This window comes from Betta splendens, chromosome 14, assembly GCF_900634795.4.
Source record: "Betta splendens chromosome 14, fBetSpl5.4, whole genome shotgun sequence".
In the NCBI taxonomy this organism is placed as follows: Eukaryota; Metazoa; Chordata; class Actinopteri; order Anabantiformes; family Osphronemidae; genus Betta; species Betta splendens.
In genome coordinates, this window is record NC_040894.2 from 196,384 (window position 1) to 217,855 (window position 21,472).

A 21,472-nucleotide genomic window follows, 5' to 3' on the forward strand; every position below is an offset into this window, starting at 1 on the left:
TGTATCTTTTTTGTCTGTATCTTTTTAAAGTACAACTTATCAATAACTTATAACTTATAACGTATAACTTTTATTACTATTCTGCACTGTTAGCAGCCACATATATACTGAGTGGAATGACAATAAAAGAATCTTTCTTTCTTTTCTTTTCTTTTCTTTTCTTTTCTTTTCTTACTGACCGTGTCCATTCTGTGTTGTTTTTAAAGCCTCAGATTAATAGAACCTAACGACATGGGCTACTGAAATATAAATAACTACTCAACATATCAACTGTGTGTATTTTATATGAAACTAAGAAAACAGACCATGGACAATGATTTTATTTACATATTTATGAAAACAGTGGTGTGTCAGTAGAGAAGGTCACTAGATAAATGAATGTGAATGGTGAAGGTGATAAATGAGGTTTTTCTGTTTCTTGTCTGGTGAATTATTTTTATTTGTATTACAATATGGTCAGTGAGCTTTGTTTTGGTCTGTGCCTTCTGTTACTCACCCTATTGGTTATATTTAGTCCCTTTAGGATGAAACATGCTGACAAACAAATGAAGAGTTTGTCATAGGATGACGCACTTCTTCCTTCCCAGTGTCCTTACATCTTCACATGTGACCACATCTTCATCTTCCAGTGCAGCCATCAGATCTTCAGGCTCCATTTCTGTGAAGGAGTTGCGTGTCTCCGCCTGTTTTCTTGCTTCATCTGGTTCTATGTTTGGGTTTTCTCTCTGCAGGCGGGTCACTTCTGCTTTTATAGCTTCCTCTGCCTTTTCAAATATCTTGTTGCTGTAGCAGCTTCCTCCATTCTTCTTCACCATTCTGCTGATCTTCTCCAACAGGTCTCTGACCTGAGCTGGATCTTGCTTTCTGTTGTTAAAAACATGAAATCCTCCATTGCATTGGCTGATGAAGTCACTGAGAGCTGGATTTCCACTAATTATTTCTTCTATGTCAACTTCTTCTTCTTCTAAATCATCTCCATGAGTGAATAGGACCAGCATGTACAATCCGGCATCTTCAAAGATCTCCTGAATCAGTTCCACAGTCTCATGTTCCTCTTTAGTGAATCTGAATGGCAACAGAACCACCAGGAAGACATGAGGGCCAGGAGCAGACAACGAGATGGATCTTGTGACCTCTCTCTTCACCTCATCTTGGGTTTTACTTGTGTCAAACAGACCTGGAGTATCGACCACAGCCAGCATGAGACCCTCAAACTCAGCTGTTTCCTTCTGACACTCAGTTGTTAGTGAGAACGTGCTCATCATAGACTTGAACGTTTTTTTTCCTAAGATAGTGTTGGCTGATGCACTTTTCCCAGATCCAATTTTCCCAACCAGAACAATCCTGAGCTCTGCTTTCTCTGCACCTGGTGGAGAAATCCACAAAAGACCTTTAAATGAGTAGCATATGTTTCCTCAGCCTCAGCAGGTACCGTACAAACCAAAGCCAAAGTCGCTCACTGGACTCAGATCCACCTGTAGCTGAACTTAGCAGCTTCTAAGTAGGAATGTGATCAGGATGTTGTTTTTAGGGAGTATTTATGTAGAAATGAACTGAAACAGGTTCTAATATGAATCTAGAAGATGTGGAATTTTAACGTAGTTCTCTGGTAAAGAGAGAAAAAGTAAACTGAACAACAGCGTCAAGCACCTTTGTTAGTTTGTTGCCTGAGACTCTTGTTTAAAATCATAAAAGACCTGCAGCCAAACAAGCAGAACAGGATCCTCCTCAACATTACGGTCAAGTAAAAACTCCTGAAGAAACTTGTGTGTTCACAACAAATTTAACACCAACAAGTCTCTGAACTGAACTAAAGCTGCCATTTACTGACTGAGCACTGGAGGTGGACTCACCAGTCGTAGGTGGGCTTTTGGCCATGATGGACAGTGTGGTCACAGGTAAGGTCCCGTTACTGATTCATTTCACTCCTTCTGCTCCAAAAATGTTCAGTTGTTCTGAGATGGAAGCAACAAGTCCTCTAGCAGGCGAGGTTTTAATCTGGTTAGTCTGGTACCATGACGCTGGAAGCAGGACTGCTGAAAAGGTGGGTGTGGACATATACAAACTGACACGTTAAACCAGTTAAACACCCTCACTGGATACACTGAGGTAAACACTTGAAACTGGCCCATGCAGTGGTCCTGCTGGACAGACATGACCCAGTTCTGGCTGTGTACTGACAAAGAAAATCCTTCTGTCAGGGATCCACCTTTTCTCTGCAGTCCAGCCATTTCCTGGCTCCCAACAAACAGAATATTTAAAAGTATTTTTTTTCTTTTTCTGTTTCTTCCTTGTTAGAGGAAGTATTTCCTCCACTGTTACTGTCAATTTATTTAAACTAAATTACTATTATACATGTGAATATAATTGTATGTGGCGACAGTTAAAGGTCTGCTCTATGAAGCATCTGATGGGTTTAGTCTTAAACCTACTAAAGTGCTTTGACATAACACTTTTGTAAATTAGAGCTATGGAAATTAAACTAACTAGAGTGTTCTGCCTCTGCAGAACATTCAGGTCTAACCTGATTGGCACATAAACGCACACAATGTCCTGTTGCAGCAACAACACACCTCACAAATTCTCTTAAATCAGGTTTTATGTAGAAACTTTAACCATTTTCATCCAAAGGTAAAGAAGAAGAAAAATGAGAAATTCACAGAGAGACCACCTATTCACAACAGGAACAAACTACTGGTAAATATTTAATATCAAACAAGCTTTAAAACATCTGACGTCACTCTAAGACACACCCACATTCCTGTAGCACTTGGGCCAGTGACGTTTACTGTAAAACGCAAAACACAGTTAAAACTGCTCTGGACATTTCCTTAATAAACAGGCTCTGTTTCGGACACTGGATCAGATTCTGGTTCGTTTCAGAATCCACGCACACACGCACGCACGCACGCACACACACACACACACAGATTTAACAGGGAGGAATTTATGAGAGCAGGAAGTACGAGGAAGTATGAGGTTCAACGCGTGAATAGAAAGGTGTTTTATCATCGTCTCACCTGAGCAGTTGACCCAGCCCCGCAGACCTTCACTGTAACGAAGGAGCTGAGCCCAAGCTTGCTTCTGGTCATCACCTACGTCTGAGTCTGAATCTACTGTTTTCATCGTGTCCTGGACCCGGCCCAGTGGCAGACACCCGGTCAGGTAGGACTTTTCTTTTCCTCCCTACAGTACATTTAGGTTTTAGCTTTGGTTGGGGCCTTGCTTATTATGTAAATGATTCCTTATATGTGGGGTTTATAGTAGAGAAAACTACAGTGAGTGTATTTGTAGTATTTTTCCTCCTAAAGTTTTAGACACAAACTTTAAGATCAGCTGCTATCATACTACAATACACCGTTACGAGGCTGTTTATATTGTACTTGTGACCTCACTGCACTGGTTTACTGATATTTTCTTTACGCACTGGTTTAGTGGGTTTATTCATTGTTCTCTAATGTGACTGTCTACTCTCAAGCATTTGCCTGCATTCAGTTTCTTTTCAAACTTTTCAGTCCGGGGATTTGTGATACTTGGTTGCCAGGAGTCAGTGATGCTGATTCAATGAATGTCTCCTTCTGTCTTTCAGATGTCTGCTCCACCACCTCCTCCGGTCCCGAAGCCTCGAGCTCGTTACATGAGGGATAGTCGGAGCTCTGTCTTGTCTTTGGACAGGTCTGAGGATCTTTAAATCTACAGAACAAACAAATCTACAGTCCAATTGGTTCCTTCAGGGTTTGTTTCTTGGAAACCAAACTGAACATATAGAAACAGTCTTTTACCCAAACCCACATTTGAAGATACTGGACATAGAATGAAAATGGCAAAAAATGTTTTATCTTTGTGTTTCAGAGGCGTGATAAGTGGAAGCCTACATTCAAATGCTTCAAATGGAGATCACCTGAGCACAGGTAACACACATAGTAAACAACAAGTAACAATGTTACGGTAGCACATAAACAAGCAGCTAAAATCGAGTTAGTTCATCTACTGATGATGTCATCCAGTTACTAGAAAAGACTTGAAACCAACTGAATGTACAGTAGTCTTTAGCTGGTGGCTCCAGTGTTAAAATGTGGGTCATCACAAGAAATTATAGTCAACACAATTGTTACTGGGTCCAAATTTAAAACCCGGGTCTGAGCGTATGAGGTATTAGGTATTAGTCCTGTGTTTTCACTGTAAGCAGTTGAACCGGTATGTTGCAGCGTGTCAGGACTTCTCCTGAGAAACAGGTGATTATATAAAACAGGTAGTCTCTGCTGATCTAATCACACTTTGTCAGTCAGTGTTGCATGTTTACATTGGCTACATTTAGTTTAAAGGGATACTTTACTAAAAAGCAAGTTGTTATAAAAATTTTACATTTTATTAGTAAAAATGTGCAACAACATTTAACATTGATAATCTGTGTCCAGAGAAAACAGGGAAAAGGGCAACGGTTTCCCTCCCAAGAGTCTCTGTGACCATACGCGGCCGACTGATATTGCCTGCAACATGAGGCAGAATTAATTTAGGATTAGACTTGCTGCACGATAAACTAATACACAAGCTAACATTAGCAACGTAAGATAACTCTACTCCTGACAGCCCAGAACACAACAAGCAGCAGCTTGTAACTTTATTCAGACTTCATAGCACAAGCTAAGAGTAAACGGTCGGATGCGTCTGCTAGATGCCGGTTCTTGGCTCACTGCTGCGGACTGTCGGATTACGGTTTCCGGTTCATTGGGGCAACTTCGTACTCCTCTATGTGGTATATCTCGTCTGTGCTGGATTCTGGCCCATACAAGTAACCACGAATATCAGATTAAAACAACAAAAACATTGGCAGGCAGAGCATTTGCACTACAGCAAGCTGGCTCCGCCCCCCTTTTAGCTGGACCGTTGCTGGAGCAGGTACAAAGAAAACCAGGAAGCACTACTACTAGTAGTAGTAGTAGTAGTAGTCCTCTGTAGTCTGTGGGCACACGGCAAACAATCCCCTAAGATATCCCTGGGGACTTTTCCAGAGGAATAAATGATTATTTCTATGGATAGAAAATATGGAAGAATGTCAGTTTCTCTTTATTCTTAAATACTACCTGCCATGGTTTTGGTCAACTCCCATGGAAACCCTGTGAAGTTTTCCTTTTAAGGTTTGTGTCAACACAGAACCAAGGCTGGTCTTTTACATCCTACTGTCCACTGAGCACCAAGCAGCTGTTATTACAGAGACCACAGGAGCAGAGAAACCTCTTCAGGAACCTCAGCTGGTCCAGTAGCCCCAGAGGAGAAAGAACCTGTATCATGTGTAAAGGTGGTGTTTGAACTGCTGCGTTAGTGAATCTCTGAAAGCCTTACTCCACTGATAGTGTCACTATGACCCCTCCCTCAGATGAAGACCCTCCACATGGTGGTGCCACATATCCAACTCTGGAAGGCGTTGCTGACACCATTTCCATCAACATCCCGACATTGGCTGAAATCGCTGCCGCCATTGGAGGTTCTGCTCCCGTTCACACTCCTTCAGCCCCTGCAGCCCCCTCCTCGATAGACGTCATGGCCAACAACATTGCAACCCACATCCCTAGCTTAGCAGGAGCTGCTAGCATGGTGGCTAATTCAAACACACCTGCACCAGGCACTCCTAGCTTGGATAGCATTGTTAGCTCATTAGGTAACATACCAAGTTTCTGGGGAACTGTTGGCAGCGTGGCCGACCCTGCTGTTAGCACAGCTCCATCACCTCCATACCACCCTTTCCCTCCCAGGTGTGGACCTGCTAGAGAAACAGGTATGTGATTGTGAGCAAATCATCCATCTGTCACAAGATGTTTCCTGGCTGTGTGATGTCATTGATTTCAGTGAATTTAAAAGGCAAATAAATGTGTTTAATCTAAGGTTATCAGAAAGAAGCAGATTAAATGTTTAACTTGAGCCTAAATTGGAGCCCAAAAGAACAACAACATGTTCAGCACTGAGGAGTGTAAAGACTAGTCCAGATGTGACAATTAAATGTTGGACAGTACATTCAGTATGTAGAAGCTCCACGTAACAAGTTAATTTACAGTAGCCAGACCAGGGCACAAATCAGATTCACTCCTGACTGGCTGCTCAACACATGCCTCTGTCTTCAACATCTGTTCAGATGTTGGGGCGTTGTCACAGCTGGTTATGTCATCTTTAGACCGAAACACAAGAGTTTTGTTACCTACAGGAGATGGAGAAACTGGACCCACAAAGGAAGGTATAAACCTCTATTGTTTCAGTCCAGGTCTTGGTCTTCATCCTTCCATTGGTCTAAATCCTACTCTGTCCTAATTTCAGTTTTAAGTTCCCAAACCATAGTGGAGGAAAGACCATATGTCACTGTGTTGGCTTGTTGGACAAGTCCAGAAGAAGCTGAAACAGAATCATCCAATGAGGAGGAAGATCCCGCCCCCTCTGGGATTAATGGGCTAATGGAAAAAGACAGGTATGAAGACAGCAGGTCAAGAATACAACCACTACTGTCATATCTAACGGATCATAGTTTGAGTCAAAATCTGGGAGTCAGTCTGAGGTAATCTCTGTTCACAATGTTCCTCAAAGCAGAGGTCTTGACTTACCTGCTCTGGCACATTTAAGCTCTTATTTAGCGTCACGACTTCAGGAAGTGACTGATGATGATGATGAATGCAACAGACAAAGTGTCAATGGAGGTTCTGTTTACCTGTTGCTGTTCAGGGACAGCTGGACTTGATCAGGGACTACTGTATGATAAATAACAAAATAGATTGGGTCCATGGGACCGAGCTCTACCCTCTGTGGCTAGAGGACCCCAGAGCCCAGTGGAAGGAGATGTGACCACGGTGGAGCTGCTACTGCTCAGTGGAGCCAGTGTCGCAGCCATGGGCATTAAAGCAACCAGGAACCAGTCTGACTTTCATCCTGTTCTGAAGCTTTTACAATTTGTTTTTCATGTTGGTTTTGTAGCATCTCAGCAAATTCTTCAGGGCGCATTGTTCCATCTCGTCCAGCCCCACCCCCCCCTCCTCCCACTGGCCAGGCAGGAAAGTTCACCAGACAGAAGATCCCTAGGTAAATGTACAGCCAAGGTCACACGCTGCTTATATGCCAACATGCCACACCCAAATCTAATGCTGGTTCCTACAGTTTGACATAAAAATCTAAAATATGACAGAAGCAGCAGAGAAGGGAAATGTGAGCCAAGAGAAGAAATTGTGACTTACCTTTACTGTTACTGTTCACATATTTATGAACTAAAACATACATGTTTTTATTCTAGTTTGTATGAAACAACAAGTTATTGCTTTCGTCAACTAATCTGTTTCTACAAAACCATTGTGTTGAGTGATGTCATCGCTGATGAAGCAGTCATTGTGTGGTTCTGATTTGTTTAACGTTTTTGTCTGGCAGAGCCGCCACCATCCGAGTGTCGAGAAAGAAAGGGGGCAGCGGGGGGTTGGGTCCACAGAGCGCTGTGATTCGCTCCAGCTGGCTGGATATCTGGAAGGGGTTCAGGTACTGGAAGAAGTCAAACATTCTAAGAAACATAGCAATGCAGATCTACTTGGTCAGTCAGAGGCTGCTCAGAACTCACTTTGAGACAGTCGTCATGTTTTCTCTTGACAGACACAACGTTTTATGGGCAACATTTGATGGACAGCTGATGTCACTGTGGAAGAAACGCACAGTAGGTAGACAAATCACGTCCTGCATCTGTCTGTCGGATGCACAGTGAAAAGGGGGTTTGTTTTGGTCATCAGGACCAGTACAGCGAGGTGCTGTTTCATGTCTCCAGTATCACCAATGTGAAAAAACAGGACAGAAGAAGATTCTCTGTTTACTTCAGAAAGAAACATTATGACTTCATGGCTCATAGCGATGGTAAGAAAGCTCACATCTGCAGCTGCTGGACCCTCCCTGTTCCAGCCCCTCCCATCTCTCTCTTGTTTTGTCATCTCAGAGGTGCATGAAGGTTGGATCATGTCTCTGCTGACGTCTCGAGGGCAGCCAGTTCCGTCTCCACCACTACTCCATGGACAAGTCACAATGAAGGACACTCGGAGCCGCTGCTATGCTGCTGTCTGGGGTCATGATCTCTGGGTCTACCCGAACAAAGACAGCTTCCAGCTGGGCATTGCCTCCTTCTTAGTCCCACTAAACGTAGCTACTGTCAAACCTTTGGGGAAGCACTCGTTCACCCTCATCACACCGTTCAGGCCCTTCAAGTAAAACCTTGGTCTTTGTGTCCTAGAGTGTGGTAGTTGACTGACTTTATGTTAGTTAAGACAAAGATTGCTTTATTGTTCTTTTCTCTTCCCTTGCCTGCAGCCTGTCTGTCGATTCATCAAAGGATCTGTCGATCTGGTTGGACACTCTGTCCTCATGTATTCGCAGTGCCCTGTCCTCCAGTCAGGTAGCTCTGCGTCTGTGGGAAAACCCCGCCAACAAGGTGTGTGGTGACTGTGGAGCAGCCAACCCGGAGTGGGCGTCTGCCAACCTACTGCTGGTCATTTGTCAGGCCTGTGCAGGTATGAAGCTAATCGAAGCTAATGCTATCTTGAGTTAAGTTTTAGCGATTTCTCTGTTACCTTGTGGTGACAACGGTAATGATGTTCTCAGGTCAGCATCGAGGTCTCAGCAGCAAACTGTCAAAGGTTCGCAGTCTGAAAATGGACAACAAGATCTGGAGCGAACCTCTTATACAGGTGAAACTGAACCCAATGGAACAGGTGAGGGGTTGTAGTTTTTGGTCTCTGAGCTTTAACCCTTTAATCTTCTCCCAGCTCTTTGTTGCTTATGGCAACCGGTTGGCCAATCAAGTGTGGGCTCCAGTTGTGCCAGCGACAGAGCAGTTGCGCCCAGAGTCACCTGATGAGAAGAGGTCAAAGTTCATCCAGGATAAATACAGTATGGGCCGCTACAGACGAGTCCACCCCCTGACATCCTACGAGTCGCTCATGGATGAGGTCTGACTCAGTTGAGTTCATTTTCTAGTCGATACACGGACACACAGACTATGTCCACACTCTACAGCTCCATGATCTCATTCCTGCAACTCAAAGAACAATATGTCGTTTAAAAAAACACGAGTTATCTATGTAAAGATAAGTTGTTTAGTATTTTTAAATGTGTCGGTGTTAGATGACAAAGCATCACTGGGGCAGTTGTGTGTATCTTTCAGAGGCTGCGTGAGGTCATCTGCACCGACGACATTGAGGAAACCATGTCTTTGATCTGCTCAGGAGCAAAGGTCTGAACAGATTAGACACAAATATATTGATAAGATGTGTGAATGTGCAGTTCATTATCAAAAGGCTCATCAAACTACTAGTTCATTACTTCCTGTGTGCAGGTGTGTCAGTCGGACCCTCAAAGCCCTGCCCCCATCCTTCTGGCTGAGAGGGCGGGTCAGGCTCTGCAGACAGAGCTGCTTCGCCTGAACCAATACTTAGGTAACATTCACCAGCAGACACAGTGAAAAACACAATACAACATATCTGTATATGATGTGAGATTTGTTTATGTACTCCAGAGGTCCCACGACACCTGCACCAGGCAGCAAATAAGAGACCTGACTCCACCCCCCCAGGTGGGTATTTAATCAGACAACACATGTAGATCACCAACACGACTCATAAAAACCGTGTGTGTTCATCCAGGTAAGGAAGACGAGAAGCTTCATGGTAAACTGGAGGATGATCGATTCCTCTTCTCTCTCGAAAACGATTCTGCAGCATGCGACGTCCTCGACCTCAGAGAAGTTCTGTCAGTCTTCCTCAAAGACGGGTAAAGAAATATGAAAAAAATACTACAAACTTGGATAAAATAAAAACACAACCCACCTACGAGAAAAGTCAAATCTAGGTAATAAAATTATAGTATTCTAAAATTCTAAAATAAAAAATTTACTTTGTTTTAAAAAAACAACTTTGTTTTAAAAATTTAAAACACCAACAAACATGAAAATGAAAACTGGACGACAGAAATACAGACAAAAAAATGTAAATGTGAAAGTATTTTGGTGGAGTTTTTTATTCATAGAAAGAGAAACTTTTTGTCTACTTTAATAGTTTGGTTGTGTTCTTTTATTTAACACATTTTTAGTGTTGGCTCTATAAATAAAACACACTGACTGCTACCGGTGCAGCAGAGTGTTAGCTGTCAGCGACCGAACTGTGGACGGGGAAGACACCTCCTTCTTCCTGCTTCAATTTATCACAATCAAAACTTTGCTGTTGCTGGGACACTGTTCACAAATTGTACCATGACCTGAAGGTTCAACAGAACTATTCAAGCAGAGATGCTCATTTCTACTAACGGTTTCAGGGCAACTCCCCAATTTGAGATGGTGACACTGAGCGATCAGTTGATTTGTGCAGCTGATGACAAAGATGGTCTCTTGAGCCACTTGGTCCACATCCTGAAGGTAACCACAGAGAACAGCATCAACTGGATCTGATTCTAGGTTTACGGGTATTACCTGTGTGCTGGTTTCCAGGTGATCCTCCCAGAGGGCGTATCTTACCCAGAGGTGGTTGGGGCCTTTGCTGTCAGTAAAGTGTGTTTGGTCGACGTGGCCGGAGACTCGAGTCGCTCAGACGCCTGGTTGTTGCTGTGGCAAGATGGAATCAGTGTTCACCCTGTACAAAGACAGTCCCAGCAAAACCTGAGGGTGGACCTGGGCCAGCTCACTTACCATGGTAACAACAGGCCATCGAACAGCTGAACGTGTCCAGTCCAGGTTGACAGCTAACTACAGTATATCCTGATGACTGGGCCCTTCAGCTTAAACCTCAAACCAGCACATTAAACTGGGATGTTCACATGAACTGAAATCACTTTGCCTTTCAGAGATGGATTCATCTGAAAACCTCATTACCATGGTAACTGGAGACAGGTATGTAACTTGCTGCCACAAATGAGTAAAGAGCTAAACTGTTCCTGATTGTTGACCTCATCACAGCTCGGCTTCCTTTGTCCTTCTAGGAGCGTGTCTGTGCGATTTGAGGAGGAACACAGTTGTCAGTCCTGGTACCAGCACCTTCGAGGAGCGCTGACCAATCAGATCTCGGCTCCACAGCGTCCTCCAATTGTTCTTCATCCGTCTCATCACCCTCTGTACCCAGTGTTTGATCTGGGATCCAGAGGTTCGGTTCCACCGGCCATCGAACACTGCATCTCCCATATCACATCCCATGGTCAGAACAATCGTGTGTATGGAACCTCTGGATTCTGGGTCCGAGCTGCTGTAGAATGAACATGTTTTCTCCCCCTCAGGTCTGCAAGTGGAGGGTATTTACCGTCGCTGTGGCCTCACTACCAAAGTCAACAGAATAGTGGAGGGGCTGATGACATCACCAGACAAAGCCCCTCTGGAGTCTGACGAACAGGGAGTGTTAGACGCTTGCTCTGCCCTGAAACAATATGTCCGACGGCAGGCGAGACTGATTCCCAATGAGCAGCAGTGGCTGCAGGCTGCAGGTCAGGACTGCTGCTCGTACTGTAGTACTGCTATAATACTGCTTGTAATGCCACCAAGAGTTATAATTTGGAGTGATATGCTTTTAATTCTTGGAATGAAGGATCGAATACTGCAGGTTCACAGGAGTAAGCCATCCAGTACTCGTGTCCTGGCTTATGTGCCAGTAGTAGTAGTAGTGGTAGTGGTAGTAGTAGTGGTATTCCACCTAAACTAACAAATACTTGTTGTCTCTCAGCGATATCAGATGAACGGTCAAGGTTTAAAGCTTACAGGCAGTTACTACAGCAACTACCTGATGACAACCGAGCAACCCTGAGTGCTCTATTTGGACACTTCTACACGTAATACACGCGCACACACACTAATAATAATACGCCATAAAACTACAGCAAAAGCTTTTGGAATTTGTCCCCCCATTGCTGCTCTCGCTAACTACAGCTGGTTTGATCAGACCCCTCCTGTCCCCCCAGGGTCCAGGTGTACTCTCAAGTCAACAAGATGTCAGCCCACAACCTGGCTGTGGTTCTGGTTCCGACTCTGTTCCAGACAGTGAACCAGGACCTGCTTAGACTCAACAGAGAATTAATCATCCACCACATGCTGCTCTTCCTGGTAAATGGCCTGTATTCATGTGCTAGTCACGGGTCTGATTGTGTGTGTAGCTCAAAGTGTCTCTTTCACAGACTCCAGGCAAAGAGGTGCAAGCTGAGGAAGAAGAGCAGGTCACTGCGCTGTGATGATGTGGCCATTGTTGTATTTGATATAACAAACTTTTTCCTCTGATAAAACTGTGAGTTTAATGTTCAGTTTTTTCATTAAACTCATGTTTGACAACAGGGTGTTTCAGTTTACTTATTTTCAATTTAATTTTTCGTCTTCTGCATTTGATGCTTTTTTACTGAAATTTAACAATTTTCCTTAAAAACATATTGCACGGTTTTCTCTGCATTGTCTAAATCGCAGCTGAACTCTGTCTTTGTTTTGTACAATAAAATTACCTGCATAAAAAGGTGTAAAGTGGCATCGGAGCAGGACAGGTGGAGGGGTGGGTGGAGTCTTGTTACCACTTCAGATCAATGATGACAATGTCTGACTGTCCTGCTAATGACTACATTGATCAGATGTTGCTGGATGAGTCAGCGGACACCAGCTGATCCAGCTAAATAGCTGTGACCACAGCAAGTAAAGCAGCCGGACAACAGTCCTGAAGCACCAAGATAGACCTTGCTGTACAACATTAAAACAACAGGTAGCACAGAGAAAAACATGAACAAGCAGTTAGTCATAATCTTTCAAGCTGTTAATATTCTGACTGGTTTAATTTTCTTCATTATACCATACTAGTTTTGAGGTGGAGTCTTCAGGATTTAACAAACTCAGTGAGTCAAGTATTAGGGGGGATTAATGGAGTTGGACACAGAAGTACAATTATCTCAATATTTAATGGTCTGTTTACAGAATTTAAATAAAACAACAAATGTTTAGTTTGTCATTCTTGGGTTTGGCTCTGCTCCCGTTTCCCCTCTTCTCCTGCTCCATCCTCATCCTCCTCTCCCGCAGGTGTTGAGGGGTTCTCCCCATCATAGATGATATCTTCTGGGTTTGGTGCTGGAGGACAGAAATCCTCCTCAGGGAGAATCTTCTGGAAGATCAGCTCAGCCTGATGAGAAAGTATTTATCAAATGAAATTAACTAAAACTACCCCAGAAGATCTGGATCGTAAACCTGGAATGTGAACTAATAAGAAGAGAAAACTTTTCATTTGCACAAGAACGTTCAACTGTCATGAGGCCAATGCCATTGTATTCTGTGTATAAAATGCTGTTTCTTGGAGAGATTGGTTTCTGTGTGACGTGTAATTCCTAAAGGAAACTTTACTGATTTTCAATGAGGGTTGAACAAAACAATGTTGCGTAGTATTTAAGCATGAAGGGACATGGTATTCCTCCTCCAACACAGTCTTGTGTATTACTTGCTATGGGCTCACAGACTACAACTAGTGCTTGTGGTTTCGTCTGTACCTGCAACAGTCGGGCTGAAAGGCGAGCGGAGCCAGCCTGCTGGAGCCCAAATGCTCAGTCCAATATTGTTTTCCTCGCATACACTTACAGCACTAATGTTCAATGGCCGGAGGTCCAGCTGTACATTATTTAGAGGAGGACAAGTATTTCAGCCCGCATAGTCTGATATTCGTGGTCAGTTATATAAGGTAGAGTACAGCACCAACAAGTTACAGTATGGAAGAGGACGAGGATGCCCGTGAGGAACCGGCACCCACAGCAGAGATGCATCATGTCTCTGTGCTGAGAAGCACAACTGAATCTGACAAACACTCACACATTGCTTTACATTTTAAAAAAAACGGTTATATTATATAAATAAGTGTGTTTGAATAAAGACATCGTTTTTTGTTCAGCAGCTTTTTATTTTGAATCAAAGACAGTTGTTAGAAAGCCACAGATTCTTAATTTAGCCAAAACCCTCTTCTTTTCTTTATCTGTTAGTGGTTGGAAAAACAAGACGGAAAAATGGTTATCCCTTCATGAAGTCGCTGTGACGATATGCGACCAGCCAATATTACCTGAAAAGGATGAAATTAATTAAAAAGGAAAACTAATGATCCATAACACACATTCCTTCGTCAATGGTAGAATTCCCAACTTCATCCAAGATGAATCAGTGGAATTAGCCACTCAGAGCTAATACACAAGCTAGCGTTAGCAACTTAAGGTAACGTTACTCCTGACCGTCTAAAACACACAAGCATCTTGTAATTGTACTAAAACTTCACAACACAAGCTAAAACAATAAACAGTCAAATATATTGCTTACTCTGTGCTCATTCGACTGTTCTGTCCTGGCTGTTTTTCCAGTTTCTTCTCCGTATCATGATGCTCCTCTGTCCACATGTAGCCCAAAACTGATGGTGTGTCGTCAGCAGTAGAATTTTCAACTTCATCCGAACTAAATCAGCAGCGGTGAAATTCAGCACAGGAATATTCAGTTGTTCCCTTGGCGTGTGGTGCAGACCACCAGCTGTCTACTGCACACAGCTCCTGTAAGCTGCCTTGTGGTTGGATCTCCCTGCTGTCGACTACCTCGCCTTTCGGCTGTGACACTGTGTTCTAACACTGTAGAACTTGCTGTCTTAATCCAGAGCAGGTCATCCGGCCATTGAATATTAATGCTGTAGGTGTAAGCAAGAAAAGCACAGGGAGACTGAGCAGCTGCGCTCCAGCTGGCTGGCCCCGCCCCCTCTCAGTCTGACCACTGCTAGGGCAGGTACAGAAGAAACCAGGAAGCACTAGGAGCCCACGGCAAACCATCGGCCAAGGCGTCTTACCGGGGGAATAAATGATCATTACTCAGCATAGAAAATATGGAGCAATCAGAGTGTCTCTTCATTCTTAAATATTACCCAAGGTCATTTTGGTCAACCCTTATTGAAAATCGGTGAAGTTTTCTTTTAATTTACAGATTTGCCACGTAAATGCACAACATCCTCCACAGCAAAGTTGAATTAAAGATTCTTCTTTTAATCTGTTCACCATACATATATGTTGCCCACCAGGTAAATTACTGTATGTAACCTCATTATTGTGTTGCATTTTAGTAATCTTTGGATTAATTCAACTCAATTTTATTTATTTAGCGCCAAATCATTAAGTCATTTATATTTGAATGTTGCTTGCAATTAGTAGTTGAGTATGTTTTTATTGCTTACTTTGTGTTAAACAGTGCCATTCATCATGGAATAACATTTCCTTTGTTACAGCGTTTCAAAGGACCACGTATAAAGCCCTAATAATCTCGGCATTAATTTTTTTATTTGTTTATCTATTCTGATTTCTCTGCTCATTTAAGTGTGAAAGGTGATCGTTATGGGTATTGAACTTTGAGCTTGATTAAAAGAGAAGAGCTTAGTTATCCTAAATTTGGGATTAAACCAAATCAAATAGTTTGATACCCAAGCCGCAGAGGTGAAACACTCTCCTACACTGGGGAGATTTATCCTCCTTCCCCAAAGTGACCACTGGCCAGGGGTATTTAAACGAGTGACACCACAGGCATCCCCTCTATCTTCAAACTTGTTTACTCCGCTCCCCAGTCATTTGGTGGGTTGGCGTTTGTCTGGAGTCAGGGAACCAAGGAGGGCCTCCCTGCCAGTGTGCAGACATACCCGGTGATGGAGAACTGGGCACCTTGTGTCCGGGGGGGTTCCTCTGGGGGGGCTGCCTGTGCTTGGAAGGGGTTCCCTTCCAACACCCTCTGGTTGCTACAGGGGCCTGTGGCCAGAGGGCGGCAGTGGGGGTTGGGTGGTGTTAGGGGCTACCCAGGTTGCGGTACTCTTGGGCCGCAACCTGGGTTGGGTTGAGTTGGGGCTCCCTGCACAGCTGCACAGTATGTATATTGGTTTGAGTGGAAGACTACACGAGGTGAGTATGAGCATGCTTGAGAAAAGAGTTGTGACAAAGGAGGGAGGGTGGTCCTGGCTGCACTGCTCGTGATGGCCTGGGTAGTAGTACCGTGGTACCTGGGTGGTAGTACCGTAGCCTGGAGCTTGCTTGCATGTTTCAGAAAAAAGCAGAAAAAAGTAAGGCTGAAACTAAACATGGTGGCTGACTGCGATTGGGGATTGGCTGACTGACGGTAAGCGTATTGCGTCACTTCCGGTTACTGAGGTTTGCTGCCGCTGTGTGTGTACGGCGTTACTCTCCACTCTTTTCTACATATTATCGTTTTTTTTATCTGGTAGCGACTGCTAAAAGTTGCAAAACAAGCTTGTAGCACTCAAGAATCCTTTACTTTCATTAAACATCCTGCTAATTTTCACTGTTATCTAAGTGTTTTCTCCACTAGCGTAGCTCCTAGCTTACTTTCCTGGTATGGCTTCCCCCTTTTCCTCTCCCTCTCGCTCTGTTCGGTGCTTGGTGTGTCTTATGTTTAGCTTATCCTCTGCCTCCTTTAGTTATGGTAATGGTATCTGTAATAGGTGTACGCTCTCGGCTTCACACCTTAGAAAACAGGCCAACTAGCCAGGTCCCTTTAGCCGTGGTGGAGCCTCCTAGCTTAGCTGCTACTGTAGTAAATTTGATCATTGCTTATGAGATAAATACAGAGAGTAGATGGGTTTGTGTGTCCTCAGTGACTGGGGTTAAAGAGTTTGCTTAAACTGGGTTCGCAGAATCTGGTGTTGCCTAACTATGTTTATTCGAGCTGTTCTTAAGGAAACATTCAAAATGTCACGCCGACCTGGGAAAGGAGCTAGGAGGTTGATGGTGGGCCAGATGGATACGGGAGCTGGACAGATAACACGGCCCAGCGCCAGGACTTTCCGAGTAGCCGAGAAAAACATCTACATGTCCTTATTTGGACATGTGGAAAGATTTTAGGTGGTGGTTAAAAGCAGGCCTTCACAGGCTGGGGTTTTCAGAGAGGGTCCGCTGGAAGCACACAGCTGACCTTTTCCGACCTCTCTGTTCTCTCTGCAGAAGAACAAGCAGGTGAATTGGGTCTCTGCCTCTCTTGCTATTACTCTTTTGTAATCATTATCAGATTGTTTTAATTTGTCATATATAATAAATCTGTATGCTATTGATTTAAACTTCAAAGTTGAGTCCGTGTGAAATCTCTGCCGTGGTTGAAGAAAAGAAAATACATGACACTACCAGTCCCCCACCAGTCACTAAAACTAACATTGAGTCGGTGTGTTCATTCGCCATAACAATGTCGGACTCCGTAGTTTTCTCTAGACCCCTCCCCAATGTGACCAGCGATGACATGTATAGCCGGCTGTCAGCGCTCCATCGCTGGTTGTCTAGGTGGTGTCCTGCAAACGATGTGGGCTTTGTGGCTAATTGGAGCACTTTTTGGGGTAAACCTGGGCTGATTAGAAGAGACAGCGTCCATCCCACGTTGAATGGAGCCTCCCTGCTCTCTAGTAACATGACCATGTTGCTTAGTCTCCCCACTCCATGACAACTCAAAGTGGAGCCCAGGACGCAGAGTCGCAGTCTTACACGCCTCTCTGCATGTTCTCTACAGCTACCACCCACTTTCGTCTTAGTTATCGCGTAGAGACTGTGTCTGCTGCCCGACCACCTAAACTATACAAGATAACAACTCAAAGGAGTGACTTACCAGAATTTAATAAACATCAAAACAGTTCCTTTTACAGAACAAAGTAACAGTGAGTTAATAAAGTGTGGTTTATTAAATATCAGATCTCTCTCATCTAAAATAATAATAATAATAATAAATTAATAAATGACTTGATAAGTGACCATCACATACATCTGTTCTGTCTCACTGAAACCTGGCTGCAGCAGGATGAATATGTTACTTTAAATGAGTCGACTCCAATGAGTCACATCAACTATCATGATCCAAGAAGTACAGGTAGAGGTGGAGGAGTAGCAGCAATTTATAAATCAGATTTATTAATTACTCCTAAACCTAAACATAGTTATAACTTATTTGAGAGCCTCACTCTGAGCCTTTCTTACCCAGACTCTAAAACTCAGAAGCCAGTTGTGTTTTGTATTGTTTACCGTCCTCCTGCTCCATATTCAGAGTTCTTAACTGAATTCTCTGAATTCTTATCTGACTTAGTTCTTAGCACAGATAAAGTCATTGTAGTGGGAGACTTTAACATTCATGTAGATGTTGACAGCAACTGTCTCAGCTGCTTTTAACTCCTTAATAGACACTATTGGTTTTACACAGCAGGTAAATGAACCCACTCATCGTTTTAACCATACCCTCGATCTTGTCCTGACACACAGTATGGGGTTAAAATTGATAATTTAATAGTTCTTCCCCAAAACCCTCTGTTATCTGACCATTTCTTATTAACTTTTGAATTTAGCATAATTGACCTTACAATAGCTGGAAAGAAATGCTACTATAGCAGAGGTTTATCTGACAACGCTGTTGCCAGATTCAAGCAGATGATTCCATCATCTTTTGCCTCAATGTCTTGTAGATACACAGAGAACAGTCACCTTAATCCTTATGAACAGGTTGACTGTCTGTCTAGATGATGCTGCAGCTTCTCTACGTACAATGTTAGACACAGTGGCTCCTCTGAAGAAGAAGACAGTGAATCAGAGGAGGTTAGCTCTGTGGTATAACTCAGAAATCCGCAGCCTAAAGCACAGGACCAGACAACTAGAAAGACAGTGGCGTTCCAACAAAATAAATGTAAACTGCATTGCATGGAAGGACAGTCTAATAAAATATAAAAAAGTACTTTGTGCTGCTAGAAAACCATATTATTCCTCCCTAAGTAAGGAAAACAAAAACAACCCCAGGTTTCTTTTCAGCACTGTAGCCAGGCTGACTAAGAGTCATAGCTGTGTTGAGTCTACTATCCCCTTAAATCTCAGCAGCAATGACTTTATGAACTACTTTACTAATAAAATTATCATCATTAGAAAAAAACATTCAGCAGCAACTTCTTCCAAACGACAGAAAGCACTGTCTATACCCATCAACTTTAAATATACCAAATCCTCTGTCTTACCTAGACAGCTTCTTCCCCATAACTCATATGGAGTTAACCTCAATAATTAACTCTTCCAAGTCGTCCACTTGTCTTTTAGATTCAATCCCAACCAGATTACTCAAAGAAGTTCTACCTTCAATAAGGTCGTCCATATTAAATCAAATCAACCAATCTTTACATCTAGGCTATGTACCACAGGCTTAAAAGGTGGCTGTGGTCAAATCTCTATTGAAAAAACCTTGTCCTGTTAGATCTTAGTGCTGCATTTGATACAATTGATCATAACAGTCTATTACAGACACTAGAACATAGAATCAGGATTAAAGGAAAAGCATTGGGATGGTTTAAATCCTATTTGTTGAACAGATTCCAGTTTGTTCATGTTAATGAGGAATTCTCCACATGCACAAGGATTAGCTATGGAGTACCACAGGGTTCTGTGCTTGGTCCAATTCTGTTTAGCCTATACATGTCTCCTCTAGGTGAGATTATTAGAAAGCATTCTATTAATTTTTATTGTTACGCCGATGATACTCAGCTATATATGTCCTTGGAACCAAATGAAACAGATCAACTAGTCAAAATTCAGGGTTGTTTAAAAGACATCAAATCCTGGATGTCCCAAAACTTCCTTCAACTAAATTCAGATAAAACTGAAATTTTTATTTTTGGGCCTAAAAATCTGAGAGAGACACTATTGAGTCAGATAGCCACCCTGGATGGCATAACATTAGCTTCAGATTCTACTGTAAGGAAGCTTGGTGTCATCTTTGACCAGGATCTCTCTTTTACATCACACATTAAACAAATCCCCAGAACCACCTTCTTCCATCTTAGAAATATAGCTAAAATCAGAAGTATCCTCTCTCAGAGTGTTGCAGAGAAACTGATCCATGCATTTGTTACCTCTAGGCTGGACTACTGTAACTCCTTACTCATAGGATGTCCTAACAGCTCCTTAAAAGGCCTACAGCTTATTTAAAATGCTGACAGGACTAAGAGAGATCACATTTTCCTACATTAGCTTCTTTGCACTGGCTGCCTGTAAAATGTAGGATAGAATTTCTCTCTTTCTCTGGTTCTGCTGGAGGTTTCTTCCTCATTAGAGAGGGAGTTTTTCCTCTCCACTGTTGCTGTCAAATTAAATGCTTGCTGTATGTGGGATTTGTTGGGTTTAGTTGTGTGAGGTCTTAAACCTTACTTTGTAAAGTGCCTTGAGATAACTTTGTTGTGATTTGGCACTATATGAATTGAATTGAATTGAATTGAAGTTGGGAACCTGGCTCTGTGGCCCCAGTGCCTTTTTTCCCTCAACTACAGTATCCCACACTCATGGGATATTGTCGTTGGGAAGTTACCTAGCTACTGGGAAGTTAGCTACTAGGTTAAGTTAAGTACTGCTGCCATTCACTGATATCACTACTATTAATGTATGATTATGGTAGTTGTGATATTATATGTCATGGCTATTAAATATTATGTGATCATGTAAAAAATATACATACATAGATGTATGTGTAAATAAAACAACAAAAATCTATAATAATAATTGTAGTGAGTGAGCCCTGTCTGCCATGACGAGACGTGGGAAAAAAGTTCAAAAACAACAAAGGCATGATGACTTGCTCATAGATGGTACGTTTAGTTGAGCCCAAAAACTGCAGTGCAAAAACCAGGAAAAAAAAAAAGGAATGATAAGAATGAACCTTTTAAAAGGTGAAAATCAAAACCCAAACCACTCAAAAATAAATAACTTTTGTTTTCCGCTCTCTCACTCTAACAGTCCTGCCAAACCCGCGCATTGCGCCAACGTGACACTACAAAGACTTCAGAAGCGAGCGTCACCCAGCTGTCAGGTTTTGCGGGGAAGTCCGACTGCTCCCAACTCGTAAATAATAATAATAATAATAAAATAATAATAATAATAATAATAATAATAATAATAATAATAAAACAAAACCAATTAAACAAAACCATAAAGTTTTGATATGAAAGTTTGCATATGTGCCTCCCACTTGTTAAGGAACCAAAAGTAATGCAACAGTATAATAATAAATCAAACTTTTACTTTTTAAGTCTAGAACACATCACCAGACGCTGGGTTTCATCCCTGATGATGCTCTTCCAGGCCTCCAATGCAACTGCCTTCAGTTCCTGCTTTTCCCTTCAGTTTTGTCTTCAGCAAGTGAAACGCATGCTCAGTAGGATTCAGGTCAGGTGATTGACTTGGCTATTGCATAACATTCCACTTCTTTCCCTTAAGAAAGTCTTTGGGTGCTGTTGCAGTATGCTTTGGGTCATTGTCCATCTGCACTGTGAAGCGCTGTCCAATGAGTGCTAAAGCATTTGGCTGAATATGAGCAGATAATATTGCCCGAAACACTTCAGAATTCCTCCTGCTGCTTTTGGCAGCAGTCACGTCATCAATAAATACCAGAGAACCAGTTCCATTAGCAGCAATACAAGCCCACGCCATGACACTACCACCACCA

At 42.7% G+C, this 21,472-nt stretch overlaps 3 protein-coding genes across 11 annotated transcripts in view; 1 reads left to right on the forward strand and 2 right to left on the reverse strand.

Annotated features, from left to right (window-relative positions):
* Positions 1-304: 304 nt before the first annotated feature.
* LOC114869686 (GTPase IMAP family member 9-like) lies at positions 305-2,230 on the reverse strand. The gene is made up of 2 exons (XM_029174105.3): positions 1,854-2,230; positions 305-1,366 (listed from the first exon to the last, which is right to left on the reverse strand). Exons 1-2 carry the CDS (start codon positions 1,876-1,878, stop codon positions 558-560), a joined length of 834 nt encoding a protein of 277 aa, XP_029029938.1. The 5' UTR covers positions 1,879-2,230; the 3' UTR covers positions 305-557.
* Positions 2,231-2,794: 564 nt separating this feature from the next.
* On the forward strand, positions 2,795-12,309 carry LOC114869679 (arf-GAP with Rho-GAP domain, ANK repeat and PH domain-containing protein 1). 4 transcript variants are annotated; one of them, XM_029174084.3, is made up of 27 exons: positions 2,854-2,872; positions 3,029-3,165; positions 3,590-3,675; positions 3,853-3,911; positions 5,378-5,776; positions 6,131-6,229; positions 6,304-6,457; positions 6,958-7,062; positions 7,402-7,506; positions 7,618-7,678; positions 7,752-7,872; positions 7,952-8,216; positions 8,320-8,519; positions 8,611-8,696; positions 8,775-8,957; positions 9,173-9,241; positions 9,344-9,443; positions 9,524-9,580; positions 9,651-9,777; positions 10,318-10,417; positions 10,490-10,691; positions 10,843-10,888; positions 10,978-11,189; positions 11,269-11,472; positions 11,709-11,814; positions 11,944-12,085; positions 12,157-12,309. In XM_029174084.3, the coding sequence occupies exons 3-27, from the start codon at positions 3,590-3,592 to the stop codon at positions 12,208-12,210; spliced, it is 3,342 nt and encodes a 1,113-aa protein (XP_029029917.1). In that variant the 5' UTR covers positions 2,854-2,872; positions 3,029-3,165; the 3' UTR covers positions 12,211-12,309. The 4 variants fall into 4 exon arrangements, with proteins under 4 accessions (XP_029029916.1, XP_029029918.1, XP_029029919.1 ...); XM_029174083.3 differs by having other exon boundaries at positions 2,795-3,165; XM_029174085.3 differs by having other exon boundaries at positions 2,795-3,165; positions 6,310-6,457.
* A 587-nt stretch (positions 12,310-12,896) lies between these two features.
* chm (CHM Rab escort protein) overlaps positions 12,897-21,472 on the reverse strand; it is a 34,107-nt gene continuing 25,531 nt past the window's right edge. For all 6 annotated transcript variants that reach the window (XM_029174097.3, XM_029174096.3, XM_029174102.2 and 3 more), the window contains one exon: positions 12,897-13,133. In XM_029174097.3, coding sequence (XP_029029930.1) covers positions 12,963-13,133 — 171 coding nt within the window. In that variant the 3' untranslated portion in view covers positions 12,897-12,962. The remainder of the gene's footprint in view (positions 13,134-21,472) is intronic.

Excerpts from the sequence above, each read along its gene's own strand:
- LOC114869686 (XM_029174105.3), bottom strand. The coding sequence starts at position 1,878 with ATGGCCAAAAGCCCACCTACGACTG. Across the intron at positions 1,367-1,853 it reads CAAAAGCCCACCTACGACTG|GTGCAGAGAAAGCAGAGCTC; the intron begins GTGAGTCCACCT and ends TTTCTCCACCAG.
- LOC114869679 (XM_029174083.3), top strand. The coding sequence starts at position 3,590 with ATGTCTGCTCCACCACCTCCTCCGGTCCCGAAGCCTCGAGCTCGTTAC. Across the intron at positions 6,230-6,303 it reads AACTGGACCCACAAAGGAAG|TTTCAGTTTTAAGTTCCCAA; the intron begins GTATAAACCTCT and ends ACTCTGTCCTAA. Across the intron at positions 9,242-9,343 it reads TGATCTGCTCAGGAGCAAAG|GTGTGTCAGTCGGACCCTCA; the intron begins GTCTGAACAGAT and ends TCCTGTGTGCAG.